Below are 26,129 nucleotides of genomic sequence, written 5' to 3'. Positions count from 1 at the left end.
ACTCAAAAGTCATCCATGGTGTCATAGAGAAGCCTCTGTTATGGGTGTAATTAACATTCAAACAGCCTCTTGCTTTAACCTGTCCAACCCCTGCTCTGGAGTTAGTGTCACCTTGACAATATTCTCAGTATCTTGAGCCCTGCAGAGAGGCATAAGGACATGAAGAAACATTTTCGTTTAAATTCCTGAAACTGTTCTGTTATTGGCAACACAGTATATAAACATGCATCATGAAGAATCCAGAGATGTCCATTCACAGCTCTCAAACCTTGTCCACAACGACTTCGCTTCTCTTCAACGCCAGCACCTTGGAGAGATAGCGAACAAGCTCCGCATTGGCCTGCCCATCAGTTGGCGGTGCGGCAATAGCGACACCTACTGCCACTACAGACAAAACTAGGAATTAACATATTGTACATTACCTTCGTAAAATAAATAAATATATATTAATTTATTTTGTATTTTTTTGGGGGGGCGGTAAAAACAACAACTAAATACTCAATTAGTCTTTACTAGCGGAGTTTCTTTTGCCATCAGTGTTCCGCATACAAAAAAGTGTACACCTGTAATCGCGTTCAATTCAGATTCAGGCTTCGCGTGCACTGAAATTGTCACCACGTTGTTCTTGTCTCGAGCGACTTGCCCAGAAGACGAAGGTGTCTGCGACGGCTTCTATAGGCCTACAGTTTAATTCTGCGGAAAAGAGAGGAGCACAACATGTTTAGAACGTACAGTAGTACTGTTAGTAAGTAGCCATTGGTCTGCATGACAATTATTTGAGTAAATTATCTTACTTAAACCTCTGGCTGGCTAGTAAAGCTATAGCCTACATGGTGCTTGTTTTAGGACAGCCCTACGGTTTTGGTCTTTTCAAGCATTGTATGCTTTCCAGCGTATTTTCTTGCTGCAAAAGGTCCCTCAAACTGACGTGATGATGGGAACAGTCTCCGACAGAAGGTGAGAGACAGATGGTTTTGGATAAAGTAACGTTATCTAAACAAAGAGAACGGGGTTGTCCGTGACTATTGAAAATACAGTGCATTCTTTGATCAATCTCCTGTAACTTCAAGGCACAGTTGGTCAAAAAAAATGTAAACACAGCTAACGTTGCAACACTTGACTCATTCGGTGTCAACTCTGCGCCTTATCTGCGCATGTTTTCAAATTATGAACTGCATCAGCTGTATCAGCCTCCATTCAAGTTGCTCTTAATTATTTTTGCTTGAGTTGGGTAGTTAATTTCGTGTAATTTATTTTAAAGTGCAAACTAACTAACTGTTTTTTTGTAAAGACATTCAGAAAAGTAATTACACATGTATCCCACATAGCATATGCTGACTTGTTATGTTTAGTGCATTGTATCACTTTAGTTGAAGAGCAGCTACATACTAACTTTATTCATAAGCCACAACACATTCATGAGCAGTACACAACACAAGCATTTATGACATAGGCTACCTATAAACAGCTGCAGTATAATAACATACTGTGACATAACATACTGTGACATTTAGCAGAAACTTGCAGGTTCTGAAGTAAGCATTTTGTAAATGCTTATGTATTGCTTATGAATGTGTAATGCAGTCCTTATGTGCCCCTTAAATTTCAAGTTGTTTCAGCGTGTTCAAACTCTATAATGTTAACCTATCCCACCCCCCAAAAAACCTATGACTGCCTTTCCTTGCAGTTGAGTGGTTCAGAATTCCTTCTGAATTAAGATATCCCACCCACTTTCTCAGTGGGTCCCCTTTCAGTTCTTCCCATTCATTCAGAAACTTCAGCGCAAGCAGCATAACACACAGTACACACACTCACACACAGAGCTTAGAGCTGGAGCAGGGAGACTCAAATGTGTTTTATCCCTACATGGCCTACCCTGTTGCATTCGTCTCAGAAGTTGACAAAAGACATTGACAAAGTAATTGTGGACCAAGTATCCAGTGAAAGTCTCATCCCTCAATGGAAAAAACTCCAAGCCAAGACACAGAGGATAATCCTTATCTATGGTAAGAATAACTAATATTTCACCACTTTGGGATTTGTATATAGTCAGATGTTAGGAAAGGCAGAAGGGTCGTTCAACCAATTCGGTGCCTTTTGAGAAATGGAACTTGGTCCCCCCAAAATGTTTGATTTAACCTAATTCAAACATTCTGTCATAAAGGCACATGTTCAAAATCGTCAAAATACATGTTTTACCATTTTAAGATTAAATAAAAAATTACTATAGTAAGTGCCTACCCACTGGGCACACACTGGTTGAATCAACGTTGTTTCCAAGTCATTTGAATGAAATTATGAAATAGATGTTGAATTGATGTCTGTGCCCATTTGGGTATGAATTGCCAAAGAAAGTGACATGGTTGACCTTAACAGGGTTGACGATTTCATCTTAAGTCAGCCCTAAATCCCCTTGTGACAGGGGGAATGGAAGATTGTTGTGCGCAACAGCAAGTGGCAATTAAATCCAAGTTTCACCAAAAAAGTAATTGTTAAAACATTTGTAGCCTGTCTAGCCTGTCATATGTTATGGTCGATCCGTTCAGTTTTCCAACCCAAAACACCAGAACATGTCCAAAAAGAGGAGAACCAGTTCACCTTCACTATGATTTGACTATTATCTGTTCAATGTTTCTTGATTCAGATTCTCCATGTGGTCTATATTAAAGGGCACTCTAAAAAAAATATATCAGGCTTTTAAACAAATATCAAAGGGATGCAAAAGGCACCCATTTTGTGGAATGACCCAATAGCTTACATATTTACCATTTATACATTTGCCAGTCATAGGAAAACTGGTACATTTTCATGTCTCATTTGAGCATCTTGTTTGCTGCACGTTCCATGAATGTTATCATGAGACGTGGCATTGCAGTGGAGTTAACAGAAGGCCAGGCTGCCCACACCAAAGAGAACCTGCAGCCCAGGTGCTGCTTTAAGTGGAGATGCTGATGATAGCTCACCATGTCATAACTCCCCTACATAGAGACGGACATTCCACTTATTCCCCACATCATGACTAGACTTGTCTTGGTGGAGTTCTAAGGACCTAATGCATTTAGAACAGGGTTAGTCAGGCACAACATTTGTTTAAAACTTGGTTTTGACCCAAGTTAATGGTTTGATTTGATTTTGATATTTATTTTGATCACCATTAGCTGTTCTGTTACAATCACTTCTGCTCTTCCTGGTGTCCACAAACTGTGTGCTATTCAAGTGTTTTCATTGTCCTTCACTTGATCTATTAATAACAAACTGTCAATTATTTGCTTGTTTCATTTGGTTGTGACACTTTGTTGTCTTACCTATTGAGAGAGACCATGTAATTTGGTTGCCAAGATTAACAATCATATTGTTTGACAAAAATGTACAACGTTATATGACCATCTATTCTGAAATCTTTTGTTTTTCCAGTTTCCAAAGAACCCCTTCCCTAAGACGCAAATGGAGGAAACGGTATGGAGGTTTGGATGGCAACAAATTACTGGAGCCAAATAAGGAGGAGGACATGAGAGGTAGGCTACATTGCAGGAACATATAATTGTGGGTATGAGACTGTTTCAGCGATGTTAACGATGTGGGTTTTTCCCCCCTGTGATTTTTGGCCTATGGGGCTTTTTATTGTGGGTGTTGCCTCAAAGTGCTAAAATAAGGAGCTGAGTGGGATGGTGAAACTGAGGAAGATCTACTCTAACCAGACATCGGTCATTAAAACAGAGCATGTGGACTGTTGTAGGGCCGACAACATGTGAGGGAAAGAAGGAGGCAAAATCAAGTCCAGATGTGTTGATCTGGTACTGGTTGTTTATCTGACAACAGTAAAACAATTGCCACACTAAAGCCAGTCGAAGTCCATGAGTGTATGTATTATAACTTGTCTTATTAAAGAAATAAACATGCAACAGTGTATTTAACCTTCATATGCATGCATGACAGTGATATTTTCACAACCCACGTGTTATACAGATGGTTGTAATAGTGTTCTCAGACAGGCTACTCCTCTCTTTACCCCATTCTTGGCTCAGGGGAAATGCTGTCTGCATTCCTCTGTCTGGAATGTTCCAGTCAAACAGTATAGACATCAACTCCAGTAAACAAGATACTGGAGACAAAAACTACAAATATGTTTATTCAAAGTTTGTGTGTAGTTTTTATTGCTCACGTTTTGATGAGCAATAGCTAATGTTCACAAACGCTGTGTTAAGACATTACATTGTACTAGATATGTCAGAATTGCTGATGTCAAACAGTATACTTGGAAGGGAATGCCATTTATACTGCTCTTGTCTGTGTTGTCACATAATGAGTGTTTCACTTCTCTTCTCAAGAGTAAAACTTAAAAATTAAACCATTTAACCCTGTGCAGATTTCCCTTTTATCTATTGTTGTTGGTATGTGCGGTGTGGTTATGTTTTCAAAAAATGTTGTGGTTTTGAGAGTTATTTCAGAAAGTGACTTGACCGGGATGTGAAATATTTTTTTCTTTTTATCTTATTGTCAACTTCTGTGAGCAAGAACTAATAGGGAGTCAGGAAAATGCTGCTGTTTGTATCTTAAAGTGGACTCTGACAGTAAACCACTTTATAGTATCAAATTACATTCAGGGCTGTTTGCATTTACACATTTTACACAATGCAAATTTAATCATAATTTTGGGATACTATTATCATCGTCTTTGTTACAAAATTCTCCTCAACTCTTGTTGTGATAATAATAGACTATTCTGTGCTTTGTAAACTTTTTTTGGAACCCTGAAAACATGGCTGATAAGACCAACAAATGTAATTTGGATTAAACTACACATAGATGAAACTAAAACCCCTTGATTTTGTAATTAATTTCCTTTTCTTTGTAATTTGTTTTGCTTTAGAAAATGACTTGATGACAGAGGCCCATGAAGAAAGGAATCCTTTGCCAGTGAAAGGGGCTGAGAGCCAGGTACGTGCTGTGTCCTGCCTGAATCTTACACACAAACAACATGCCGATATCACTGTTTCACACAACACACCCTTGAGTCACCCTAATACACCCACCTCACTAGATCAAAGTGGGGGAGTTACCCGCACTTTTGTCAAATAAGCCAAAGCAGAAAGATTTCTGCATTGTCAGGTGGAAGGTGGCCAGCTAAGGCATGACATAAATCAAAGCAGAGGTTATTCAGAATCAAATTACAGTCTTTAATCTGAGCTGTAAAATAAAGGGAGGATGAAAGTGCTGCTTTCATGAAAAAGTACAGTAGATGGATGTATTTTCAGCTTCTAAATAGAGTCAATGTCGGTGCAGAAGCAGAGGCCATTTAGAAACCCCAGTAGTAGTAAAAAGTAATCGCTCCATGCTTTGTCACTGTTGATGGCCCCACATTGCCTTGTAAAGGTAACAATTCAACTTTACTTCACTAAAGAGCACCTGTGATTACTGAAAACATTAAAGGGATGTCTGGTGACAGTCAAATGAGGCTCGAAATGTCCATCCGATATGTGTGAATTTGAATATAGTAAAATGTAGATATTATATGTTGAATCACCGATTAAGACTTTGAAATTCTTACCTTGTTACAGTTAGGCATGGATAATGTCTTATACAGTGGGGCAAAAAAAGTATTTCGTCAGCCACCAATTGTGCATGTTCTCCCACTTAAAAAGATGAGAGAGGCCTGTAATTTTCATCATAGGTACACTTCAACTATGACAGACAAAATGAGTAAAAAAAAATCCAGAAAATCACATTGTAGGATTTTTAATGAATTTATTTGCAAATGATGGTGAAAAATAAGTATTTGGTCAATAACAAAAGTTTATCTCAATACTTTGTTATATACCCTTTGTTGGCAATGACAGAGGTCAAACGTTTTCTGTAAGTCTTCACAAGGTTTTCACACACTGTTGCTGGTATTTTGGCCCATTCCTCCATGCAGATTTCCTCTAGAGCAGTGATGTTTTGGGGCTGTTGCTGGGCAACAAGGACTATCAACTGCCTCCAAAGATTTTCTATGGGGTTGAGATCTGTAGACTGGCTAGGCCACTCCAGGACCTTGAAATGCTTCTTACGAAGCCACTCCTTCATTGCCTGGGCGGTGTGTTTGGGATCATTGTCATGCTGAAAGACCCAGCCACGTTTCATCTTCAATGCCCTTGCTGATGGAAGGAGGTTTTCACTCAAAATCTCACGATACATGGCCCCATTCATTCTTTCCTTTACACTGATCAGTCGTCCTGGTCCCTTTGCAGAAAAACAGCCCCAAAGCATGATGTTTCCACCCCCATGCTTCACAGTAGGTATGGCGTTCTTTGGATGCAACTCAGCATTCTTTGTCCTCCAAACACGACGAGTTGAGTTTTTACCAAAAGGTTCTATTTTGGTTTCATCTGACAATATGACATTCTCTCAATCTTCTTCTGGATCATCCAAATGCTCTCTAGCATACTTCAGACGGGCCTGGACATGTACTGGCTTAAGCAGGGGGACACGTCTGGCACTGCAGGATTTGAGTCTCTCGCGGCGTAGTGTGTTACTGATGGTCTGCAGGTCATTCACTAGGTCCCCCCGTGTGGTTCTGGGATTTTTGCTCACCATTCTTGTGATCATTTCGACCCCACGGGGTGAGATCTTGCGTGGAGCCCCAGATCGAGAGAGATTATCAGTGGTCTTGTAAGTCTTCCATTTCCTAATAATTGCTCCCACAGTTGATTTCTTCAAACCAAGCTGCTTACCTATTGCAGATTCAGTCTTCCTAGCCTGGTGCAGGTCTACAATTTTGTTTCTGGTGTCCTTTGACAGCTCTTTGGTCTTGGCAATAGTGGAGTTTGGAGTGTGACTGTTTGAGGTTGTGGACAGGTGTCTTTTATACTGATAACATGTTCAAACAGGTGCCATTAATACAGGTAACGAGTGCAGGACAGAGGAGCCTCTTAAAGAAGAAGTTACAGGTCTGTGAGAGACAGAAATCTTGCTTGTTTGTAGGTGACCAAATACTTATTTTCCATCATAATTTGCAAATAACTTAATTAAAAATCCTACAATGTGATTTTCTGGATTTTTTTTCCTCATTTTGTCTGTCATAGGTGAAGTGTACCTATGATGAAAGTTACAGGCTTCTCCCATATTTTTAAGTGGGAGAACTTGCACAATTGGTGGCTGACTAAATACTTTTTTGCCCCACTGTAGCTTTGATTGACGGTAAAATGGCTTATGTTGTGGCTAAACTCAAATATTGCCAGTCTATGACTGCAGAATGCCACTTCCTGCTTTCAAAATCTGTCTGTGCATTTGTTTGTTTGTTGTTTTTAATTTCCTAAGGATACGGCTTCATCAGGGAATGTTCCATGCCCCATGCCAAGAAATTCCTTTCAGTCCCTGTCTCAGAGACCTGTCAACTTAGTAAGCCCTGGATCAACAGGTAAGGATAGTGATGAAGGTGTGAGGAGAAAAGTAGGTTTCCACTTCACTTCACATGTGACTATGCAGTTGTCTGCATTTCTTAGCATAACCTGCATAGTCAAATCCTCAAATACACAATACAGTCCATTTTATGTATCTCTTAAACTGATAGTGTCTATAGAAAATCAAAGGTATTAATCTCACATTTGTAACCCCCACCCGAACCACCCAACCACTCACCTCATTTGTACTCTTTTGTACCTATCTCTACAGGCCTCCCATCATTGGTTAGTAATGGAGCTCTGAAGCCCCCTCTGCCCCAGTCAGAACAGGAGAGGCCTGTCACCACATCTCCCCAGCCCTGGCTCAGTGTGGGCAGAACAGAGACCACGCAGGGACACTCAAAGAGGAGGGCGTGAGTATCTCACAAATGACCCTGTACTCTTACATTATCTTTACCAGTTATGTTCTTATTGCTTAACCATGCCCTCCTGTGGTGGATGAAATACATTATTTTCTTCCAGGGCTGCTGATGTTCTCTTTGACAGCTTTGCCTCTGATGGGAGAGTCGGCATGAACCAGTTTTTTGAGGTAGCTAGTAATTGCTATTGGTAAAGAGACCTGAACAAGAAGCAGCATCCACAAAGATAAACTACAATGACAAACAATGAAAAAAATGTATACTACATTGTCTTCCTCCATAGACAGTGTGGAGCTCAGGTCTACACAGATCCGACCCCAGAATCAAGGACTGCTACTTTCATATGAGGAAACTGCAGGATGAGGATGGAACAGTAGACAGGAACACCTTTCAGAGGTGAGGTTAGAACTGAATTGCAATCCTAGTTACTGGCCAACTGTGACGGAAAAGGATGGTTCCTCCACACAGAAAAGCCCTTTTTAACACTGGTTAAGATACTATGGGTCCAATTGCAACAAAACTCACATTTACAATTTGAGACAAAACAGCATGTGCAGAGTTGGGCAAATAGAGCCTTATAGAGCAGTGATATTCAAACGTTTTCAGCGTCGACCCCATTTCATTCGCCAGCATTTCCGGGGACTCCATTTTTTTCCCACCAGAAATTCTGCCGACCCTATCCCACCCCAAATCTAATGACACCACCTTAAAATCATTACATTTTGATTTTCACATCAACAAATAACTTTAAATTCATTATATTTTCATCTCTTATCAAAATTAAGAAAACCAATAAATACATTTAGTCAATAAAAAGTGTTTTCTTCAAATTATCTTTCTCAAAAAAGTTTCTATATTGTCCCATAAAATAATCTGTACTCTTAATATTTGGTTCCCCACTTAAAAAAGTAAATAAATATATATATACTCGATTTTTGTTTTATTTGCCAGCCCCACTGCAATTTGCCCGACTTTGATCTAACCCTGTTATAGATAATAGAGACATACACTTATGTTCAAAATACATACATTAGCCCAATCATGGACAGGACCAAAATACATAATCAACTACATTAGAGAAGCTGTTAGTCAGACCAATTAAACTGGTTGTGTTCCTTGATCACGTTATGAAAGTGTCTCTGATAAACAAGGTGTTATTTGAATTTCCCCCTAAGGTGTGTTACAGGCTTTGTGTCCCTCATTCTGAAAGCTCTACAGGGAAGGTTTGTCATCCCTGACTTTTCCACCTTCACTGACGAAACTCAAAAGTTGTTCATGAAATGTAAACAGCTGTCTTCAGTCAAGGTGAGGTACAATTTCATCTGGTGTTTTGAAGTGTGCCCCAAATTACTTTAGTCATGCAATAAAATGCTACCTTTGATATTGTAGGAAATGAAAACTTCTCTTCGCATGGGTGTGTGCTAAAACAATGCCTAAAAAAACTAATTGTTTGTCTCAGCAGGAGAAGGATAGTAGAGACAGTGCAAAATGGGGTGTCTCAGTCTGTACGGTTGATGGTCAGAGGTATCGTAAAACCAATGTCACTATGTTTTATGTCATCAACATCACTGGGGACTATATAGAGAAGTCCTTTTAAATTGAGAGTCCTTTTTTGGGAAGTTAATCCTCTTGTCCTGCCTTGTCTGGGGTCTTTTAGGCTGTCTTTAGGCGACTGGGCCGAATCCTGTGTTCTGGGGGAAGTATCCTGGCCTCTGGTTTATGGCATTGCAATAGACCAGCTCGGAGTGGACAACGTGCACAGATATGTGGGCGTGGAGGAGTTCTCAAAATATGACTCTCCTTTCACCCTCACCAAACAAGGTACAGTAAAACACGTATCTACTTATTTCTGCTTGCAAGACTTTGGGTATTACAGCCATGGAGCCATGAAGTTCACTTATATGCAATCCAGTAAGCAAAGTATTTTGTATTATTATTTTATTTGACCTTTATTTAAGTATGCATGGCTTGTGATGTTAATAGAGTCCTTGGGATGCGGTTTTTAATCATGTAAAAACAAATATTTTACACAGGAGTTCCTCACAGTCCGCTCATTGAGACAGGTGCCATTATTACCACATCTTTGTTACAGGTAATATACACACACTCCCTCACCAATGGCTATTTGCATTCAAATATAATGCCAATGCATTTTCAAGTGATGTTAAATGTAATTTGATGTTTTTGTACAGTTGGCTGCCAGTCTTGGTGCAGAGGAGGAGGAAAAGTATGAATCTGTAAGTAAGGCAGAAGGCAAAAAAAAATGTTTTTAATCCTTATGTTTATGTTTGCAATATTTTTTAAAAATCTTTCAAGTCACAAATACTATGGTGTGACCAATGCCATCTTTATGTCATCTCCACAGGTCTTGAATGCTGTCAAAAGACTTTGCAATAAGGAACATGCAAACTTAAACTGCACAAGGTATTTAGACATTTATGGAATTTATTTATATATATATATTACAAACAAACTAACTTGTTAACAATAGATTGATTATTACCTAAGTTTATTATCTCTCGCTCTTAGCAATTTGCTACATTTTTTGTATTGATGTCTTTTTTTGTCCCTGCTGACCTGTCATGTCTGTCTGTCATACAGTTACCAGAGCTTGAGAAAGGACAGCATCAGACTACATGCCTTATCTTTTTACCTTCAAGAAAAGAAAGTAAGTAATTTCTTCCACGTCAAACTTTTAAATACAGTTATAGGTAGTAATAAAAATGTTTTTTTGTGAACACTTGATAGATGTAATTCTCTATTTTTACTGTTTTAACCCTGAAAATGTTCACTATATTATTTTGGCAGTGCTTTCCGGAGAACGTTGACATAAATGCCACGTTGGATTTAATGCTGCAGGTAAATGTTTGACCATTTAATTTCCATAGTTAGATACTTTGATATAGATTGAAATGTTTCTGATGCATTTTTATTGTGTGTCAGTGTGCCTCCACAGAGGTCACATGTGAATCAGGAGCAGCCATGGCAGCCTCGTTAGCCAATGGGGGACTCTGCCCTCTGTCAGGTGACCAGGTGCTGTCGCCCTCGGCTACAAAGAGTATGCTCTCCATGATGCAAGTGGCGGGAATGAACGACTACTCCAGAATATTCCATTTTAAGGTTGGTTTGTTTGCATTCTCAAAACAATCATTGAAATTCCATGTGGTGGGTACATCACCGGGGCCAAGCTTCCTACCATCCAGGACCTATATACCAGGCGCTGTCAGAGGAAGGCACAAAAAATTGCCAAAGACTCCAGTCACCCAAGTTATAGACTGTTCTCTCTGCTACCGCACGGCAAGTGGTACCAGAGAGCCAAGTCTAGGTCCAAAAGGCTCCTTAACAGCCTACCCCCAAGCCATAAGACTGCTGAACAATTCATCAAATGACCACCTGGACTATTTACATTAACCCCCCTGACTAACCTGTACCCCGGCACTTTGACTCGGTACTGGTACCCACTGTATATAGCCTCGTTATTGTTATTTTATTGTGTTACTTTTCATTACAGTTTTTACTTTAGTTTATTTTGTAAATATTTTTCTTGAACTGCATTGTTGGTTAAGGGCTTGTAAGTAAGCATTTCACGATAAGTTGAAATTGTACCTGTTGTATTCAGTGCATGTGACAAATACAATTTGATTTGATTTGGTGCTAGGGTCTGGTGTAGTGGTAACATAAATTCCATGGTCCCACTACTCAGTTTTTCTGCTGTATCTTTCTTTGCTGCACATTTATGTTTACTTCTGTCACGAGAGTATTAGACGAGAAAGTGCACTACACGTGTCATAGGCTTGAAGCAGTGAGATGATAGAGCATTTTTGGGCAAGTAAAGCAGATTAAGCCATTAATTTAATCACATACTTTCTTCTTGTTTTACTTATGTATTTGAATTAATGCTTTGAAACCTCCCATTGGCAGGAGCTTACCGGAGCGGAGTACTGGCACCTCAAATGTTCTCCTGCTTGAGCTCCTGCACCTCTTAACAAATATTAGTTCAAAAGTATTGTGGCACTCATGCACCTAAATATAAAAAGTACCGGCACCCAAAATGAGTACCGGTACCTATTTCAGTCCAAGTTAAGCACTGGTTAATGATAATCAATGTTATGTTTTGCAGACGTCTGCACCAGCCAAGTCCAGTAAATCAGGAGTTATGCTGGCAGTTGTCCCAGGAGTTCTAGGCCTGCTGTGTTGGTCACCTGACCTAGACTCCTTTGGAAACTGCTGGAAGGCTGTGCACTTCTGTGAGGTTGTGAAACCATCACAACTCCCTAATTAACTATTTCCTTTTATATAGCATAATTGTGGTTTGTTCTTCCTTGCTTTTCATTGATTTATTTCATGTTTTGTTTGTTTTTAAGGAACTCATATCAACATTCCAGCTACACAGTTTTGACATTCGAACACCATTCAGACAGGTGCTTACATACAGGCAATGGAAAGCAGAGTCTGAGGTCAGTATTTGAGGCCATCTACACAACAACACTTTGCACCTGTAAGAGCTGTTTGAAAGAAAGCATGAAATGTAGCCTGTTTTCATGTGATGGAGCTTTGGCATTTCCATGGTGAGGTAACCATGCCGCAAATTAGTTAATATACCAATTAAAAAGAGAGTTCCAAACCTCTCTGAACAGCTAGTTTTCATTTTTCCCATCTCCAGTTAGACCACTCTCAGCCAGTCCTAGCAAAATTCTTGCTTGAGAAATTTCTCTTTGCTAAAAAGCAATTTTTGCATATTTTTTACCATTTTAATTGAAAACAATCACACTTAGTTAATTAATTGTTACGTCTAAATTATGTGATATTGAGATAAATATGCCTGCATTGGACCTTTTAACGATGAATCAAACTCCCTGTCAAGGTCTATTCCAGGGTTATTTGAGAAATAAAGTGTTTTTCTTTTTTTCTTTCTACATCCTTCAAATTTGACAGGGTTATCAGATCATGAACATCTTACTGGCTGCCTTCAAAGGTGACATACAATCCTTGCGAAGGTAGGGTTGCCCTAACTAGAATGTCTATATTTTCTCGCATACATTAGAACAGAAAAAAAAATGATACACCCTGAGACACTGTATTTTTTAAAACATTATAATCTTCTAAATGTACACACTTGATCATCTTTCCCTCGCCAGGTACTTCCTGTCTGGAGCTGACGTGAATGCCGTGGACTACGACGGGAGGTCCGCTCTGCATGTGGCTGCCTCCGAGGGTCACTCTGAGGTCATCCGGTTCCTGGTGGAGAACACAGGCACCAACTACTCCCTCAAGGACAGGTAAAAACTAAGAAGGCTGCATCTCAATAGTTGAATTGCTTCCTCCCTATGTCTTCTGCCGTGAGCTGAAAAGGCAGGACAGGTGAAAGCTTGAGTGCTACACGATGGACCTGTACTAGGAATCTGGTTTTACCTGTCTAGTTCTTTCACCAGTGCAGATGAGGGAAAGGACACAAGGAGTGAAAGCTCCCATAGGCTATTGAGGCTTTAAGTTTATACAGTAGACTTATAACCTCACACTTTTGTGGCATGTTCTCTTGACAGATGGGGTAACACACCCATGCAGGAGGCTATGAGACACAGCCATGGACCTGCAGCCCAACTACTCAAGAAATATGAAGAGCAGCCAGTGACTCTGTGAGCAGTAAAGGCACATACAGGATCAACAGTTGGCGCTAAACAGAAGTTTCTCTCTCAATTATTTTACAATACATGTGGAAATGTGTTGTAATTCCTATACGTTAATAAACTTTCTATGATGTAAAACAGGTGCAGCTTTTAGGGTATTTTGATTTTTTGTTTCCTTTTTCCTGGTAGTTAATTTATGTAATTAGTTGACTAGATAATCCACATGAATTCGTTTTAATCGTTTTATATACAGTAGCAGCCTACAGGTCTACCTTTTTATAGGCTAATTGGGCCACCTGACATGCATCATCACAACTAGCATTTTGTAAAACAATTAAATGTACTGGTAGGGTTTAACAGTAATTTTGTCCCACTTAATGTTTTGTGTAAGTGTTACTGTTTTGTTATATGCCTTATGCAACGTAAACGTCGGCACTTTAATGTACATCAACCAGAAGCTCTCAACCAATCGTGTTCGAGGACTCAACAGACCGGGTGAAGTGATTTAGCGCATTGATACATTGCGACGATGGAGATGGACTGGAGGACAATCGGAACACAATGTAGCTAACCAACGGGTCAACTGTTAGAGCACGGTTGGCATCCCATTATTTCTTTCCATATATTTTTTAGGCCTTTTATTCTTGAAGGATGTCGGTAGCCGGGTTGAAGAAGCAATTTCACAAAGCAAGTCAGGTAAGGAGACGACACGGTGCATTGTGTTTCGTTAGCATGGCGCCATGTGGATAAAGCCCATACACTTCAGCGAGCAACCGTTGCCTCAGCGATAATTAGTATGACGTTTTGTGGCAACGTGCCAAGAAGGGAACTTAATTAATGTCTTTATTTTAGGCCAGTATCGGCCTTACCAACCAATACCAACTGTAAAGACCTACAGATTCGATTTTTTTATTTTACCTTTATTTAACTAGGCAAGCCAGTTAAGAACAAATTCTTATTTTCAATGACGGCCTAGGAACAGTGGGTTAACTGCCTTGTTCAGGGAAAGAACGACACATTTTTACCTTATCAGCTCGGGGATTCGATCTAGCAACTGGCCCAACGCTCTAACCACTAGGCTAGACACAATGCGTGAATTATAATTTGTTTTTGACAGAAATTGCAATTATGTGTAGGTTTTTGTGCTGGTGGATTCTGGACATTGTTTTCTAAAGTGGTCTTAAGAGATTCCTCTAGCTATAAAGGCGTGATTGAACACCTTCAGTAAACAATGCCAGTGCCAGGGATTCTAACTGGGTCACCACTGAAATGACTGTCCCAAACAGTTGCTCTTGATAGGCCTATGCTATCTACACAGCAAAGCCAATAAACTGGGGATCGACAGGCATTTTAATTTGAAATGTTTTGTTATTTCACCTAACCAGGTAGGCCAGTTGAGAACCAGTTCTCATTTACAACTGCGACCTATTCAAGATAAAGCAAAGCAGTGCGACACAAACATAGTAACACATGGGATAAACAAACGTACAGTCAATTACACAATATATACTGGTATATATACATACACACACACACACACAGTGTTTGAGTTTAAGTTTATTTTTATTTTTACAGGGACAGTGCACATTAATCAACGTTTCAGTAAAAGTGCCGGTTTTAGCCGGCCGGCTAATTTTCAACCTCAGTCCCTGGGCAGGTTATTAAAAACAATTACAATATAGACAATGGCAACATAGAACAAGGAAGACATAACAAAATAGGACAAGCAAGACATAGCATACAGACAGAGCAACATAGGACAAGCAAGATGTAGCATACAGACAGAGCAACATAGAACAAAAAGCAGCAAGACAAAATTCATAAAAGCAACAAAGTGTTTCCACACCTCACAAGCTACAGACAACATGGAAAGCGGCAACACACAGCTAGGGACCATGTTCACAAATCTGATTGACCTTTAGCCATGTCTTCAAGCATTTTGTGAAAGTGTGATATGTGGTACAGTTATGTGTGTCTGATGGCAGTGTATTCCAGACATGGGAAGCTCTCACAGAGAATGTCTGTGCAAATGTAGTAAGATTAGGTAGGTAAGGCAATAAATAGGCCATAGTGGTGAAATAATTACAATTTAGCATTAACGCTGGAGTGAGATGTGCATGACTGACCTACAGCTTCAGTCAGTTAACTGCATAACATACAATTGACGTATACTGAACAAAAATATGAATGGAACAATTTAAAAGATTTGACTGAGTTACAATTCATATCAGGAAATCAGAAATAAATTCTTAGGCTCATTTAGGGGCTCCCCCCAGACGATCCCGCAGGTGAAGAAGCCGGCTGTGGAAGTCTTGTGCAGGCTGGTCCTGGTTAGCGGTTGTGAGGCTGGTTGGTTGTACTGCCAAATACTTGAAAATGACATTGGTGGTGGCTTATGGTAGAGAAATTAACATTCAATTCTCTGGCAACAGCTCTGGTGGACAGCATGAGCGAGTGTGCAGTCAGCATGCCAATTGCACGCTCCCTCAACTTGAGACATCTGTGGCGTTGTGTGACAACTGCACATTTTAAAGTGCCCTTTTATTGTCCCCAGCACAAGGTGCACCTGTGTAATGAGCATGCTATGTTATCAGCTTCTTGATATACCACACCTGTCAGGTGGATGTATTATCTTGGCAAAGGAGAAATGCTCACTAAGAGGCATATAAACAAATTTGTGCACACAATTTGAGAGAAATGCACTTTCTGTGTGTATGGAAACTTCAGGGATCTTTTTTTTTTAACTCATTAAATATGGGACCAACACTTTACATGTTGCATTTTTATATTTTTGTTCAGTGTAAATTAGAGGTCGACCGATTAATCGGAATGGCCGATTTAATTAGGGCCGATTTCAAGTTTTCATAACAATCGTAAATCTCAATTTTTGGGCGCAGATTTAAAAAAAATAAAAAATAATAATTAATACCTTTTTATTTAACTAGGTAAGTCAGTTAATTAAGAACACATTCTTATTTTCAATGACTGCATAGGAACTGTGGGTTAACTGCCTTGTTCAGGGGCAGAATGACAGATTTTCACCTTGTCAGCTCAGGGGTTTCAATCTTTCAATCGCACAGTTAACTAGTCCAACGCTCTAACCATTGCACTCCACGAGTAGCCTGCCTGTTACACATGCAGTAGAAGCCAAGGTAAATTGCTAGCTAGCATTAAACTTATCTTATAAAAAACAATCATAATCACTAGTTATAACTACTAATCCAGTTTAGCAGGCAATATTAACCAGGTGAAATTGTGTCATTTCTCTTGCGTTCATTACACGCAGAGTCAGGGTATATGCAACATTTTGGGCTGCCTGGCTCCTTGAGGAATAATTTGCCAGAATTTTACGTAAATATGACATACATTGAAGGTTGTGCAATGTAACAAGAATATTTAGACTTAGGGATGCCACCCGTTAGATAAAATACCGAACTGTTCCGTATTTCACTGAAATAAACATTTTGTTTTCGAAATGATAGTTTCCGGATTCGATCATATTAATGACCAAAGGCTCGTATTTCTGTGTGTTAAGATAAAAAAAAAAAAAAAAAAAAAAAAAAGAGATTGGGGCGTGCTCGGTCCTCCTTTTCCTGTAGTCCACAATCATCTCCTTTGTCTTGATCACATTGAGGGAGAGGCTGTTATCTTGGCACAACACAGGTATCAGTGTGGTAATGCTTGGTTTCTATAGAGGAGGAACAATTAGGCTAACTTTTACAACTCAAGTGTGAAAATGAAGCATGAATCATGCATAAGTGATAGTAATGCCTACAGCACATGTATGAATGTGTAGGAGATTTTAAATCCTAATTGCATTCACATTGGGTGCCCTTTTTCAATACCATTTCCATGCTGTTGCCCATATTGTTCTATTATTATGGGGGTGCCCTGATTTCGTTTGAGTGCCAACCAGACACCCATGTAATTTAGAACCCAGCATTTAATGGCTTAGGCTTACCATGCATGCAATACTTGGACTAGACATGCTGACAGTAAGAGTGGTTTGAAATTGTGCAGGCTTTATTGTTATAACCTAGTGGAAAACCTTTATATTAGTTGTGTACATCCGCGTAAGAGTTCACACCAGTTTTTGGATGTAGCCTAGGCTACTTTCACTTTACGAGTTACTTATTAGCAATATTTGGTTTTGCCAGTACAGTTCATTCTGGAGGGGGAAAAATGTGTCTTTTAAAAAAAAGTTGCGTCATTACGGTAGTCTGCCTTTTTAATTTGAATGTTTTGATGCATACATATAAATAAACTTGTTTTCATGAGAGGAGAGCGAGCACGTTACCATACAAATTGTATACCAACTTATTTATTGAAAGAGAGTAAGATTTTTGCTTTGTCTTTTGCCATTATACACTCTTTCCTCATATTTTAATCTCTTATCTTGCCACAGCTATTGAGTGAGAAGATAATTGGGGCTGAGGGAACAAAGCTGGATGAAGAATTTCAAAAAATGGAAAGGGTGAGGCAGGGCTTTATTACATTTGTATTGTTCCTTTTTTACACAATTTGTCGAACGAACAATGTCGAACGCTGTTGAGAATTATGTGGAGGGGACAAAAACACTGATACAGAATTTTCCCCTGCTCTGTCATTGATTATTCTGTTTTAGAGAATTGATGTGACCCACAAAATGGTTCTTGAACTTGTGCCCAAAACCACAGAGTACCTCCAGCCAAACCCAGGTATGGTATCACTTGATAAATTGGCCCAGTATAGGATTTCATTGTACAACAAAATGTATATGTGATATATTTTATGCTAATATTGATCCATAGCATATAGAGCCAAACTGGGCATGCTCAACACAGTGTCCAGGATCCGTGGGCAGGTGAAGGCTGTGGGGTACCCCCAGACTGAGGGAATGCTGGGAGACTGCATGTTACACTACGGCAGAGAACTGGGAGTCGGCTCTGCCTTTGGTACGTCAACATTTGTAACCCACATGGAGCGAACTGCCTCTGCTTACAGTCGACACATATCATACCATATTCTACTACCACATATTTTATACACATTTAGATCAGGTTATGGGCCAGTTAGGCGTAGCGATAGTTCATTTTTTGTCCGCCAACTGGGTTTGAAACCCAGTATCTAATGCTTTCCATCCAAACACATACTCCAGCAGTTACCAGTGAGATACTTTAGGAGTCTCACCTCTAAAAGCTTTTAACCCAACACTCAGCAGTTAAATCAATATCGTTCTAATGTAAGGTTCTATGCTTCAGTAAGTTTTGCCTCTTCCAAAATGAGTACAGGCCTAGAGATGTACAAACACTTAGTACACTAATATCCTCCCGCACCAAAGATCTAGAGGTCTATCATATGACCTGGAATGTATTTTAATTATTGAATAGCTCAGTTTATTCATTTTTACATGATGTGCTCAACAGAATCAAAAGTATTTTTAGATGTTTCTTCATGTCTGTGAATTCCATGTAGGATGTGCACTGGCGGACATTGGGGAAGCCTTGAAACAGATGGCCATAGCCAGAGATTCCCTGGACATCAGTGTAAAGAACAACTTCATCGACCCACTGCAGGCACTCCAGGACAGAGAGTTGAGGGAAATAGGGGTGAGGCTCATCTCCATCACTCAGAATAGTCCAAATGATTAATGCTTCAGCAAAGGCAACAGCCTGAACATGTATCAGATTAGTTGTCTTTGACCCATGTGCTGTAGGCCACTAGGCTTTGGATTTACGGCTTGTAGGCTTAAGGTTTAAGGTCCTTTGATGTCTACCTATCATTGTAAATGAAGATCAAGTGCAGTTTACGGCTGTATGTGTCATAAATGTATAATGTTGATTATGACAGTATGGATCAAATGCTTGTTCACAAGCAAAAGGGTGTTTTCAGATCCATATGTACTTGTCATTCATTCTTCAGTACCACCTAAGAAAACTTGAAGGTCGTCGGCTAGACTTTGACTACAAGAAACGACGCAAAGGAAAGATACCTGACGAGGAGATCATGCAGGCGTGGGAGAAGTTTTCGGACTCCAAAGAGCTGGCAGAGAGAAGCATGTTCGACCTCTTAGAAAGTGATGTGAGCAAAAACAAAAATACTGCAATTCTACAAGACAGTAACTACTAACAATTGGATACCACAAAATTGGGGAGAACGTTTTTTATTTAAAAACAAACATTGTGTAAACATATTCTTCTATTCAGGATTAGTGTTATCAACCTATTATAATCCTGTAACAACTTGGGAGAAGTGTACGGGTTGGAAATGTCCAAGTTTATTTTTCTTCATAAACAAGGAGATGCAAATATCTCTAAACATGTTCATGACAGTTAGCTTCTTGGCTCATTATCATGTATACTGACCACTGGCAGTGAGATTGACAATCCTGTGCTGATAGCTATTGTGGTCCGGTCTTGCAGGCAGAGCATGTGACTCACCTATCAGCTTTGATTGGGGCCGCTCTGGACTATCACCGCCAGTCTTGCCAAATCCTGGACAGCCTCAATCGAAGTCTGCAGGGCAGGTGATTGTATCAATCAAATTAATAAATACACTTCAGACAGGGACTTAATCATGAGCAACATGTACTCAAGGCACATGTCATACTGCCTGGGTTTGGTTCACTGTTGATGGTTGTGAACTTGTGACCTTGTCTCTCCTGTTCTTTCTAGGCTAGCCATTGCAAGCAACCGACCAAAAAGGGAGCCCAGGCCCAAATCTATTAAAGTTAACACAATCAACACACAACAAAATGGATCTTCCCACAGATCATCAGTCAAATCAGTTATATCTTCAGGTAATTGGCTCAATTGTTGAGCAAATTTAATTTGTTCAATTCATTTCCATAATGTTATTTCTGTATTTTTTTATTAGTGTAAATCATGTTTTACTATCGTAAAATGCTGTCTCTTTTGTAAATTGGGGCCATCTGGATGATTCACTATACCTTTCCCGATTTTAAGTCATTAATATGTCCATTATAATTTATTGCAGATGCCCAGATAAGCCAAGCTGTCAATAGAAAAAGTAAGTACTGATACCCTAAAATGTATGACATTTCATGCATTTCAAAACAGGATACCAGTATTTGTATGCAGCAACTGTATGGGAAGTAGGACTTTCAACTAAGATATGTTATTTCTTGTCATCCTTTTCTACTTATCCCAGATTACCAGTACACAAACATACCTCTAAGACCAGAGAGTCCCATCATCTGTAACCGTGAGTAAACCCACAGGTCATGGTTCCGACTTCAGACCAAAACCTCCCATGATGTCCTGTCTATCATATTGCTGACACAAGCAAATGGAAATCATGTAAATAAAATCATGAAATTAAAAGGAAATAACCAGTATGTGCATAATAGTACTAACTGTTTAGATTGACTAATTAGTGGTCATCTAGTGATATCAATTACAAGGCAATTGTGGGTCTCTTTCAGGTGATTGTGAGGTTTTCCTAGACCAGCCTTGCTGCCGTGCGCTCTACCGCTTTGTGGCTGAAAATGAAGGAGAGCTGGGCTTCAAGGAGGGTGACCTCATCATCCTCACCAACCAGATTGATGACAACTGGTATGAGGGCATGATCAGTGGGGAGTCTGGCTTTTTTCCTATCAGCTACGTCAATGTCCTTGTGCCTTTGCCACAGTGATACCAGGGTAGCACCACAAGCTATGGGGGCCGGCTATGAAGTCCTCACCTCAGAGCACTCTCTGGAAATCTTATTTTGCAATGAATGTCACTCCACTTTCTGATGTGTTTATTGACTGAATTTGTATTTTTGAGCTTATCTGTTAGAAGCATTTCAGGACGGCCTCATTTGGTGGTACTGTCACTTCTTCCTGGATCTGTGAATTCTTAATTTCACCTTATTTTCTCAGAGGCCATAGAGCTATTAACATGCAATGTCTTTGCATACTCCACAGGTTTCAAGGCTACACCATTTCAGACAGTCCTATGCAATATTTTCTCTCTCCCTTGAAAGCCCATCTTAGTTACATTTGTCTCCATTGTGTGCTGTTAGGTGGCCTAAAGCTCACCTTTTGTTACTTTCAGCATAATAATGGATCAATTAGTGTGATACTTTTTAATTCAGCACATTTTCGGGATGTCATGGAACACTTCAGCTGCTTTATTAAGATTTGTTTTAATCTTGGGACTGTTATTACCATATTCAGGGTCAATATTCATGTCTTCATTTAGCTCTCGAACCTAAGGGGGTATACCCAGTTTACAGCTGGAACCTGTTTTGGGTTCTCAGAGGATTTCACGGACTACAGCTGGCTCCATGTGAACTACAATCCCAATGCTCTTGTTTATTCCTGACGCTCTGTCGAAATGCAAATGCACCACACTTGCGATACGGTTTTGGATATCTTTGGAACTTTTATATAAGCGAGAAATAATATTTCAAATACAAAAGATACACTTACTGTGCGCAGTTTAGGAAAGTTGCACCTAGTTTTCACACACCATTGTGACATCCTCTCACCTTGCACTCACATTTCCATTGAACCATTCCATATTTCCAGTGTTTAAAAATAAAGCCGGGTGCAAATTTACTAAACATTGTACGGTAAGTTTCTTAAAAAATTACAACGTTTCATAGAAGCAATGTTCCAAATGTTTATGAAATTGTATCGTGTGAGGCACATTTGTGTTTAGACGGAGCGTTGGGAATTCCCCTCAGGCAACAGGCGGCTTTGGGAATAGACCGTATAATTAAGCAATAAGGCACGGGGGTGTGTGTTACATGGCCAATATACCACGGCTAAGGGCTGTTCTTAGGGACGACGTAACGTGGTGTGCCTGGGTACAGCCCTTAGCCTTGGTATATTGGCCATATACCACAGAACCCTGAGGTGCCTTTATTGCGACTATAAACTGCTTACCAACATAATTAGAGCAGTATAATTGTTTTGGGGGGGGGTCATACCTGTGGTATACGGTCTTATATACCACAGCTGTCAGCCAATCTCCATTCAGGGCTCGAACCATCCAGTTTAGAATGTTTAATATTACTGTCTATTCAATGGGCTAGCCTTCGTTGTGGAAAGGTCAGGGTTAAGACTTGTCTGTATATCAATTTGAACACGAGAAGAGGAAATCTCTTATCAAACACCATTTGTGATATTTATAGCCGTTTACTGTTACACTACACTTTAAAGGTGTTTTAGATGCGCGTGTGCTTTATCCACTTAAATATGATCCCTTTAATAGTTTTCCCACCTTCCACAAACAGTAGAAACACTTTTGCCTTTAAGCACTTTTTAAAAATGTGTTGCTGTAGCCTTGTCAATTATTGTATATGCACACCATTTTTTCTTTATTAGTAAGGAAATACACACACAAGGTATTAATCACCTCTCATTTATACCCTATTGTAGGGTCTAGGAATAATATGTTGAACTAGAAAATATTTAGCTGTAAGCCATATTGTCAGAGATTTTGTGTCAATCACTATGAATTGAGTACAGAATGCTGTAATATCAAAGTAGTGTACATTTCTTTCCTATTTATTGTCAAATGCTTGCTGTTTCACAAATTGAAATTATAGTTAAATTACAATATGTTGAAGAAATTACGCTAAGGAACAATCAAACCAGTTATATGATCATTGGATGTATTATCTACTGTAAGTTAAAAAATATACATGCAACATTTTCAAAGATTTCATTGAGTTACAGTTCATATAAGGAAATAAGCTTGGGTGCATCCTGTTTCCATTGATCATCATTGAGACGTTTCTACAACTTGATTGGGGTCCACCTGTGGTAAATTCAATTGATTGGACATATTTTGAAAAGGCGCACATCTGTCTATATAAGGTCCCACAGTTGACGGTGTATGTCAGAGCAAAACCAAACCATGAGGTCAAAGGAATTGGCCATAGAGCTCTGAGACAGGATTGTATCGAGCGAGCCACAGATCTTGATGGGTACAAAAACATTTCTGCAGCATTGAAGGTCCCCAAGAACACAGTGGCCTCCATCATTCTCAAATGGAAGAAGTTTGGAATCACCAAGACTCTTTATTAGAGCTGGCTGCACAGCCAACACTGAGTAACCGGGCGAGAAGGGCTTTGGTCAGGGAGGTGACCCAAGAACTTTATGGTCACTAACAGCTCCAGAGTTCCTCTGTGGAGATGGGAGAACATTCCAGAAGGGCAACCATCGCTGCAGCAGTCCACCCATAAGGCCTTTTATTGTAGAGTGGCCAGGTGGAAGCCACCCCTCAGTAAAAGGCACATAACAGTCCGCTTAGAGTTTACCAAAAGGCAACAAAGATTGACCATGAGAAACAAGATTACATTTTTTGGAAAAGGGGGTCTGAATATTTTCCAACTCCATTGAATCAGTTATCCTTTTGTGCCAAATCGACTGCGCTGTTTCAGGTGCAACATCTATGGTCATGTCACAGCAGTTTGTAGGAGGGAGATTAAGATGTGGGAAGTGTGTAATTTCAGTGGATAAAGTTGTGTGGGGGTGACCATGTTGCTGGGTAGTGGAAGTGTCCGGTGGGAGAGAGGCAGGTTGAGATGGCTAGAGTCAGTAGTGCAGATGTTGTCCTATGCCGAGGCAGTGAAGAAATTAGGGGATGTGTCAAGGGTGAGGGACCCAGAGAGGGAGTAGTAGCTCTGCCAGCACAGAGAGAGAGGCACTGTATATCACTTTTCCCACATTGTTAGGTTACAGTCCTACTCTGAACAATATATTTTTTAAATGTCCCTCAATCTACACACAACCATAATGAAAGCAAAACAGGTGTAGACATTTTTGCTAATTTATTACAAATAAAATGGAAATATATTTACATAAGTATTGAGACCCTTGACTCAGTACTTTGTTGAAGCACCTTTGGCAAGGATTACAACCGTGTCTTGGGTATGACACTACAAGGTTGGCACATCTGTATTTGGAGAGTTTCTCCCCATCTCTGCAGACCCTCTCAAGCTCTGTAAGGTTGGATGTTGCTGCACAACTATTTTCAGGTCTCTCCAAAGATGTTCGATAAGGTTCAAGTCCGGGCTCTGGCTGTGCCATTCAGAAACTTGTCCCAAAGCCTCCTTTGCCCCAGTCAGGTCCTGAGCAGGTTTTCATCAAGTATCTCTGTACTTTGCTCCGTTCATCTTTCCCTCGATCCTGACTAGTCTCACATTCCCTTGCCACTCAAAAACATCCCCCCAACATAATCCTGACCACACCATGCTTCACTGTAGGGATGATGCCAGGTTTCCTCCAGACGTGACACTCCGCATTCAGGCCAAATCATTCAATCTTGGTTTCATCAGACTAGAGAATCTTGTTTCTCATGGTCAGAGTCCTTTAGGTTCCTTTTGGCAAACTCCAAGCGACCTGTCTTGACTTTTACTGAGGAGTGGCTTCTGTCTGGCCACTAACATAAAGGCCTGATTGGTGGAGTGCTGCAGAGTTGTTTGTCCTTCTGGAAGGTTTTCCCATCTCCACAGAGGAACTCTAGAGTCTTGGTGGTTCCAAACTGCTCCCATTTAAGAATGATTGGGGCCACCGTGTTCTTGGGGACCTTCAATGCTGCAGGCATTTTTTGGTACCCTTCCCAAGATCTGTGCCTCAACACAATCCTGTCTTGGAGCTCTACGGACAATTCCTTCAACCTCATGGCTTGGCTTTCGCTCTGAATTGCACTGTCAACTGTGGGCCTTATATAGATGTGTGGACCTTTCCAACTCATGTCCAATCAGTTCAGTTGACCACAGGTGGACTCCAAGTCGTAGAAGCATCTCAAGGATGATCAATGGAAACCGGAAACAGCTCAATTTCGAGTCTCATAGAAAAAGGGTTTGAATACTTATGTGAATAAGGTATGTGTTATTATTATTTTGAATACATTTGCAAAATAATCTACAAATCTATTTTTGCTTTGTCATTAAGGGGTATGGTGTGCAGATTACTGAGGATTTTTATTTATTTAATAAATTTTAGAATAAGGCTGTAACAACAAAATGTGGAAAAAGTCAATGGGTCTGAATACTTTTCGAATGCACTATATGCTTCAGTAAGGCTGGCTTCTTGGCGTTCATAGCAATGGTTACCAACTATATCGCAGAAATGGAACGTAAATCACAGAAAATAAATGTGATGGCAGCTGCAGGAAAGTATTTGGATATACAAGATTTTACTTCAGAAGAGTTACAGGGTGTGTTGAGTGGTCGTGTCCTGTCCTCCCAGGTTTTGGTATGGTGTAGGAGCAGATAGGGTCAAAGTAGCTGAATGGGGTAGTGGGCTTTTAAGGAGTGTATAAGGTTAGTTGGTAGGGTAATTAAAAATATATTTTTATTGTTCCTGTTTTGCCTTTTCCCATTTTGTACCACAAAGTGTAATGGATTTATACTGTATTTTAGTTGGGGGTGGTAATGCTAAATAAAGGTAAAAAAAAAAAAAAAAAAGTGATACATATTGGATGCCAACCGCTGTCAAACTCCACGGAAGAAGATGATCATGTGGCGCTCCAGGAGCAGTTAATGGGCTATGGATAAGTGTCTTGCGCACTGGTCTGGATATGTGATTTTGCCCCCCCGTCTGACTCGGCCCTGTGTATTTTTTGTTTGTACTAAAATCAACGTATTTTCTGATTGATTTCATACAAATTTAAATATTCATGTTTTTCCACTGGATGTCAGAAGGTGAATTCACCAATTTGTAAGTCGCTCTGGATAAGAGCGTCTGCTAAATGACTTAAATGTAA

At 39.9% G+C, this 26,129-nt stretch overlaps 2 protein-coding genes across 3 annotated transcripts; both read left to right on the top strand.

Annotated features, from left to right (window-relative positions):
• Positions 1–505: 505 nt before the first annotated feature.
• Positions 506–13,565, top strand: glsl (glutaminase like). Of its 2 annotated transcripts, XM_064929694.1 has the most exons (22): positions 506–957; positions 1,895–2,006; positions 3,415–3,515; positions 4,871–4,938; positions 7,297–7,396; positions 7,651–7,792; positions 7,902–7,968; positions 8,082–8,194; positions 8,974–9,103; positions 9,258–9,322; positions 9,456–9,619; positions 9,832–9,890; positions 9,991–10,035; positions 10,164–10,222; positions 10,400–10,466; positions 10,607–10,657; positions 10,742–10,918; positions 11,919–12,050; positions 12,163–12,255; positions 12,734–12,795; positions 12,937–13,077; positions 13,342–13,565. In XM_064929694.1, exons 2-22 carry the CDS (start codon positions 1,960–1,962, stop codon positions 13,436–13,438), a joined length of 1,980 nt encoding a protein of 659 aa, XP_064785766.1. In that variant the 5' UTR covers positions 506–957; positions 1,895–1,959; the 3' UTR covers positions 13,439–13,565. The 2 variants fall into 2 exon arrangements, with proteins under 2 accessions (XP_064785766.1, XP_064785767.1); XM_064929695.1 differs by lacking the exon at positions 506–957 and having other exon boundaries at positions 1,769–2,006; positions 9,261–9,322.
• Positions 13,566–13,962: 397 nt separating this feature from the next.
• LOC135509217 (endophilin-A3-like) lies at positions 13,963–26,067 on the top strand. Its single transcript, XM_064929693.1, has 11 exons — positions 13,963–14,121; positions 17,831–17,899; positions 18,050–18,122; positions 18,216–18,359; positions 18,880–19,013; positions 19,327–19,485; positions 19,827–19,930; positions 20,079–20,203; positions 20,401–20,433; positions 20,575–20,628; positions 20,849–26,067. Exons 1-11 carry the CDS (start codon positions 14,077–14,079, stop codon positions 21,055–21,057), a joined length of 1,149 nt encoding a protein of 382 aa, XP_064785765.1. The 5' UTR covers positions 13,963–14,076; the 3' UTR covers positions 21,058–26,067.
• The last annotated feature ends 62 nt before the right edge of the window (positions 26,068–26,129 follow it).

This window comes from Oncorhynchus masou, chromosome 22 (genome assembly GCF_036934945.1).
Source record: "Oncorhynchus masou masou isolate Uvic2021 chromosome 22, UVic_Omas_1.1, whole genome shotgun sequence".
Taxonomy (NCBI): Eukaryota; Metazoa; Chordata; class Actinopteri; order Salmoniformes; family Salmonidae; genus Oncorhynchus; species Oncorhynchus masou.
The sequence above is the reverse complement of the archived record's forward strand: the minus strand, read 5'-3'. Positions and strand labels throughout refer to the sequence as shown.

Coding starts and splice junctions, on each gene's coding strand:
- glsl (XM_064929694.1), top strand. CDS start 1,960: ATGGAAAAAACTCCAAGCCAAGACACAGAGGATAATCCTTATCTATG. Junction 4,939..7,296: donor TGAAAGGGGCTGAGAGCCAG/GTACGTGCTGTG, acceptor TAATTTCCTAAG/GATACGGCTTCATCAGGGAA. Junction 7,969..8,081: donor GCATGAACCAGTTTTTTGAG/GTAGCTAGTAAT, acceptor CTTCCTCCATAG/ACAGTGTGGAGCTCAGGTCT.
- LOC135509217 (XM_064929693.1), top strand. CDS start 14,077: ATGTCGGTAGCCGGGTTGAAGAAGCAATTTCACAAAGCAAGTCAG. Junction 18,360..18,879: donor GGGAGTCGGCTCTGCCTTTG/GTACGTCAACAT, acceptor AATTCCATGTAG/GATGTGCACTGGCGGACATT. Junction 20,204..20,400: donor CAAATCAGTTATATCTTCAG/GTAATTGGCTCA, acceptor AATTTATTGCAG/ATGCCCAGATAAGCCAAGCT.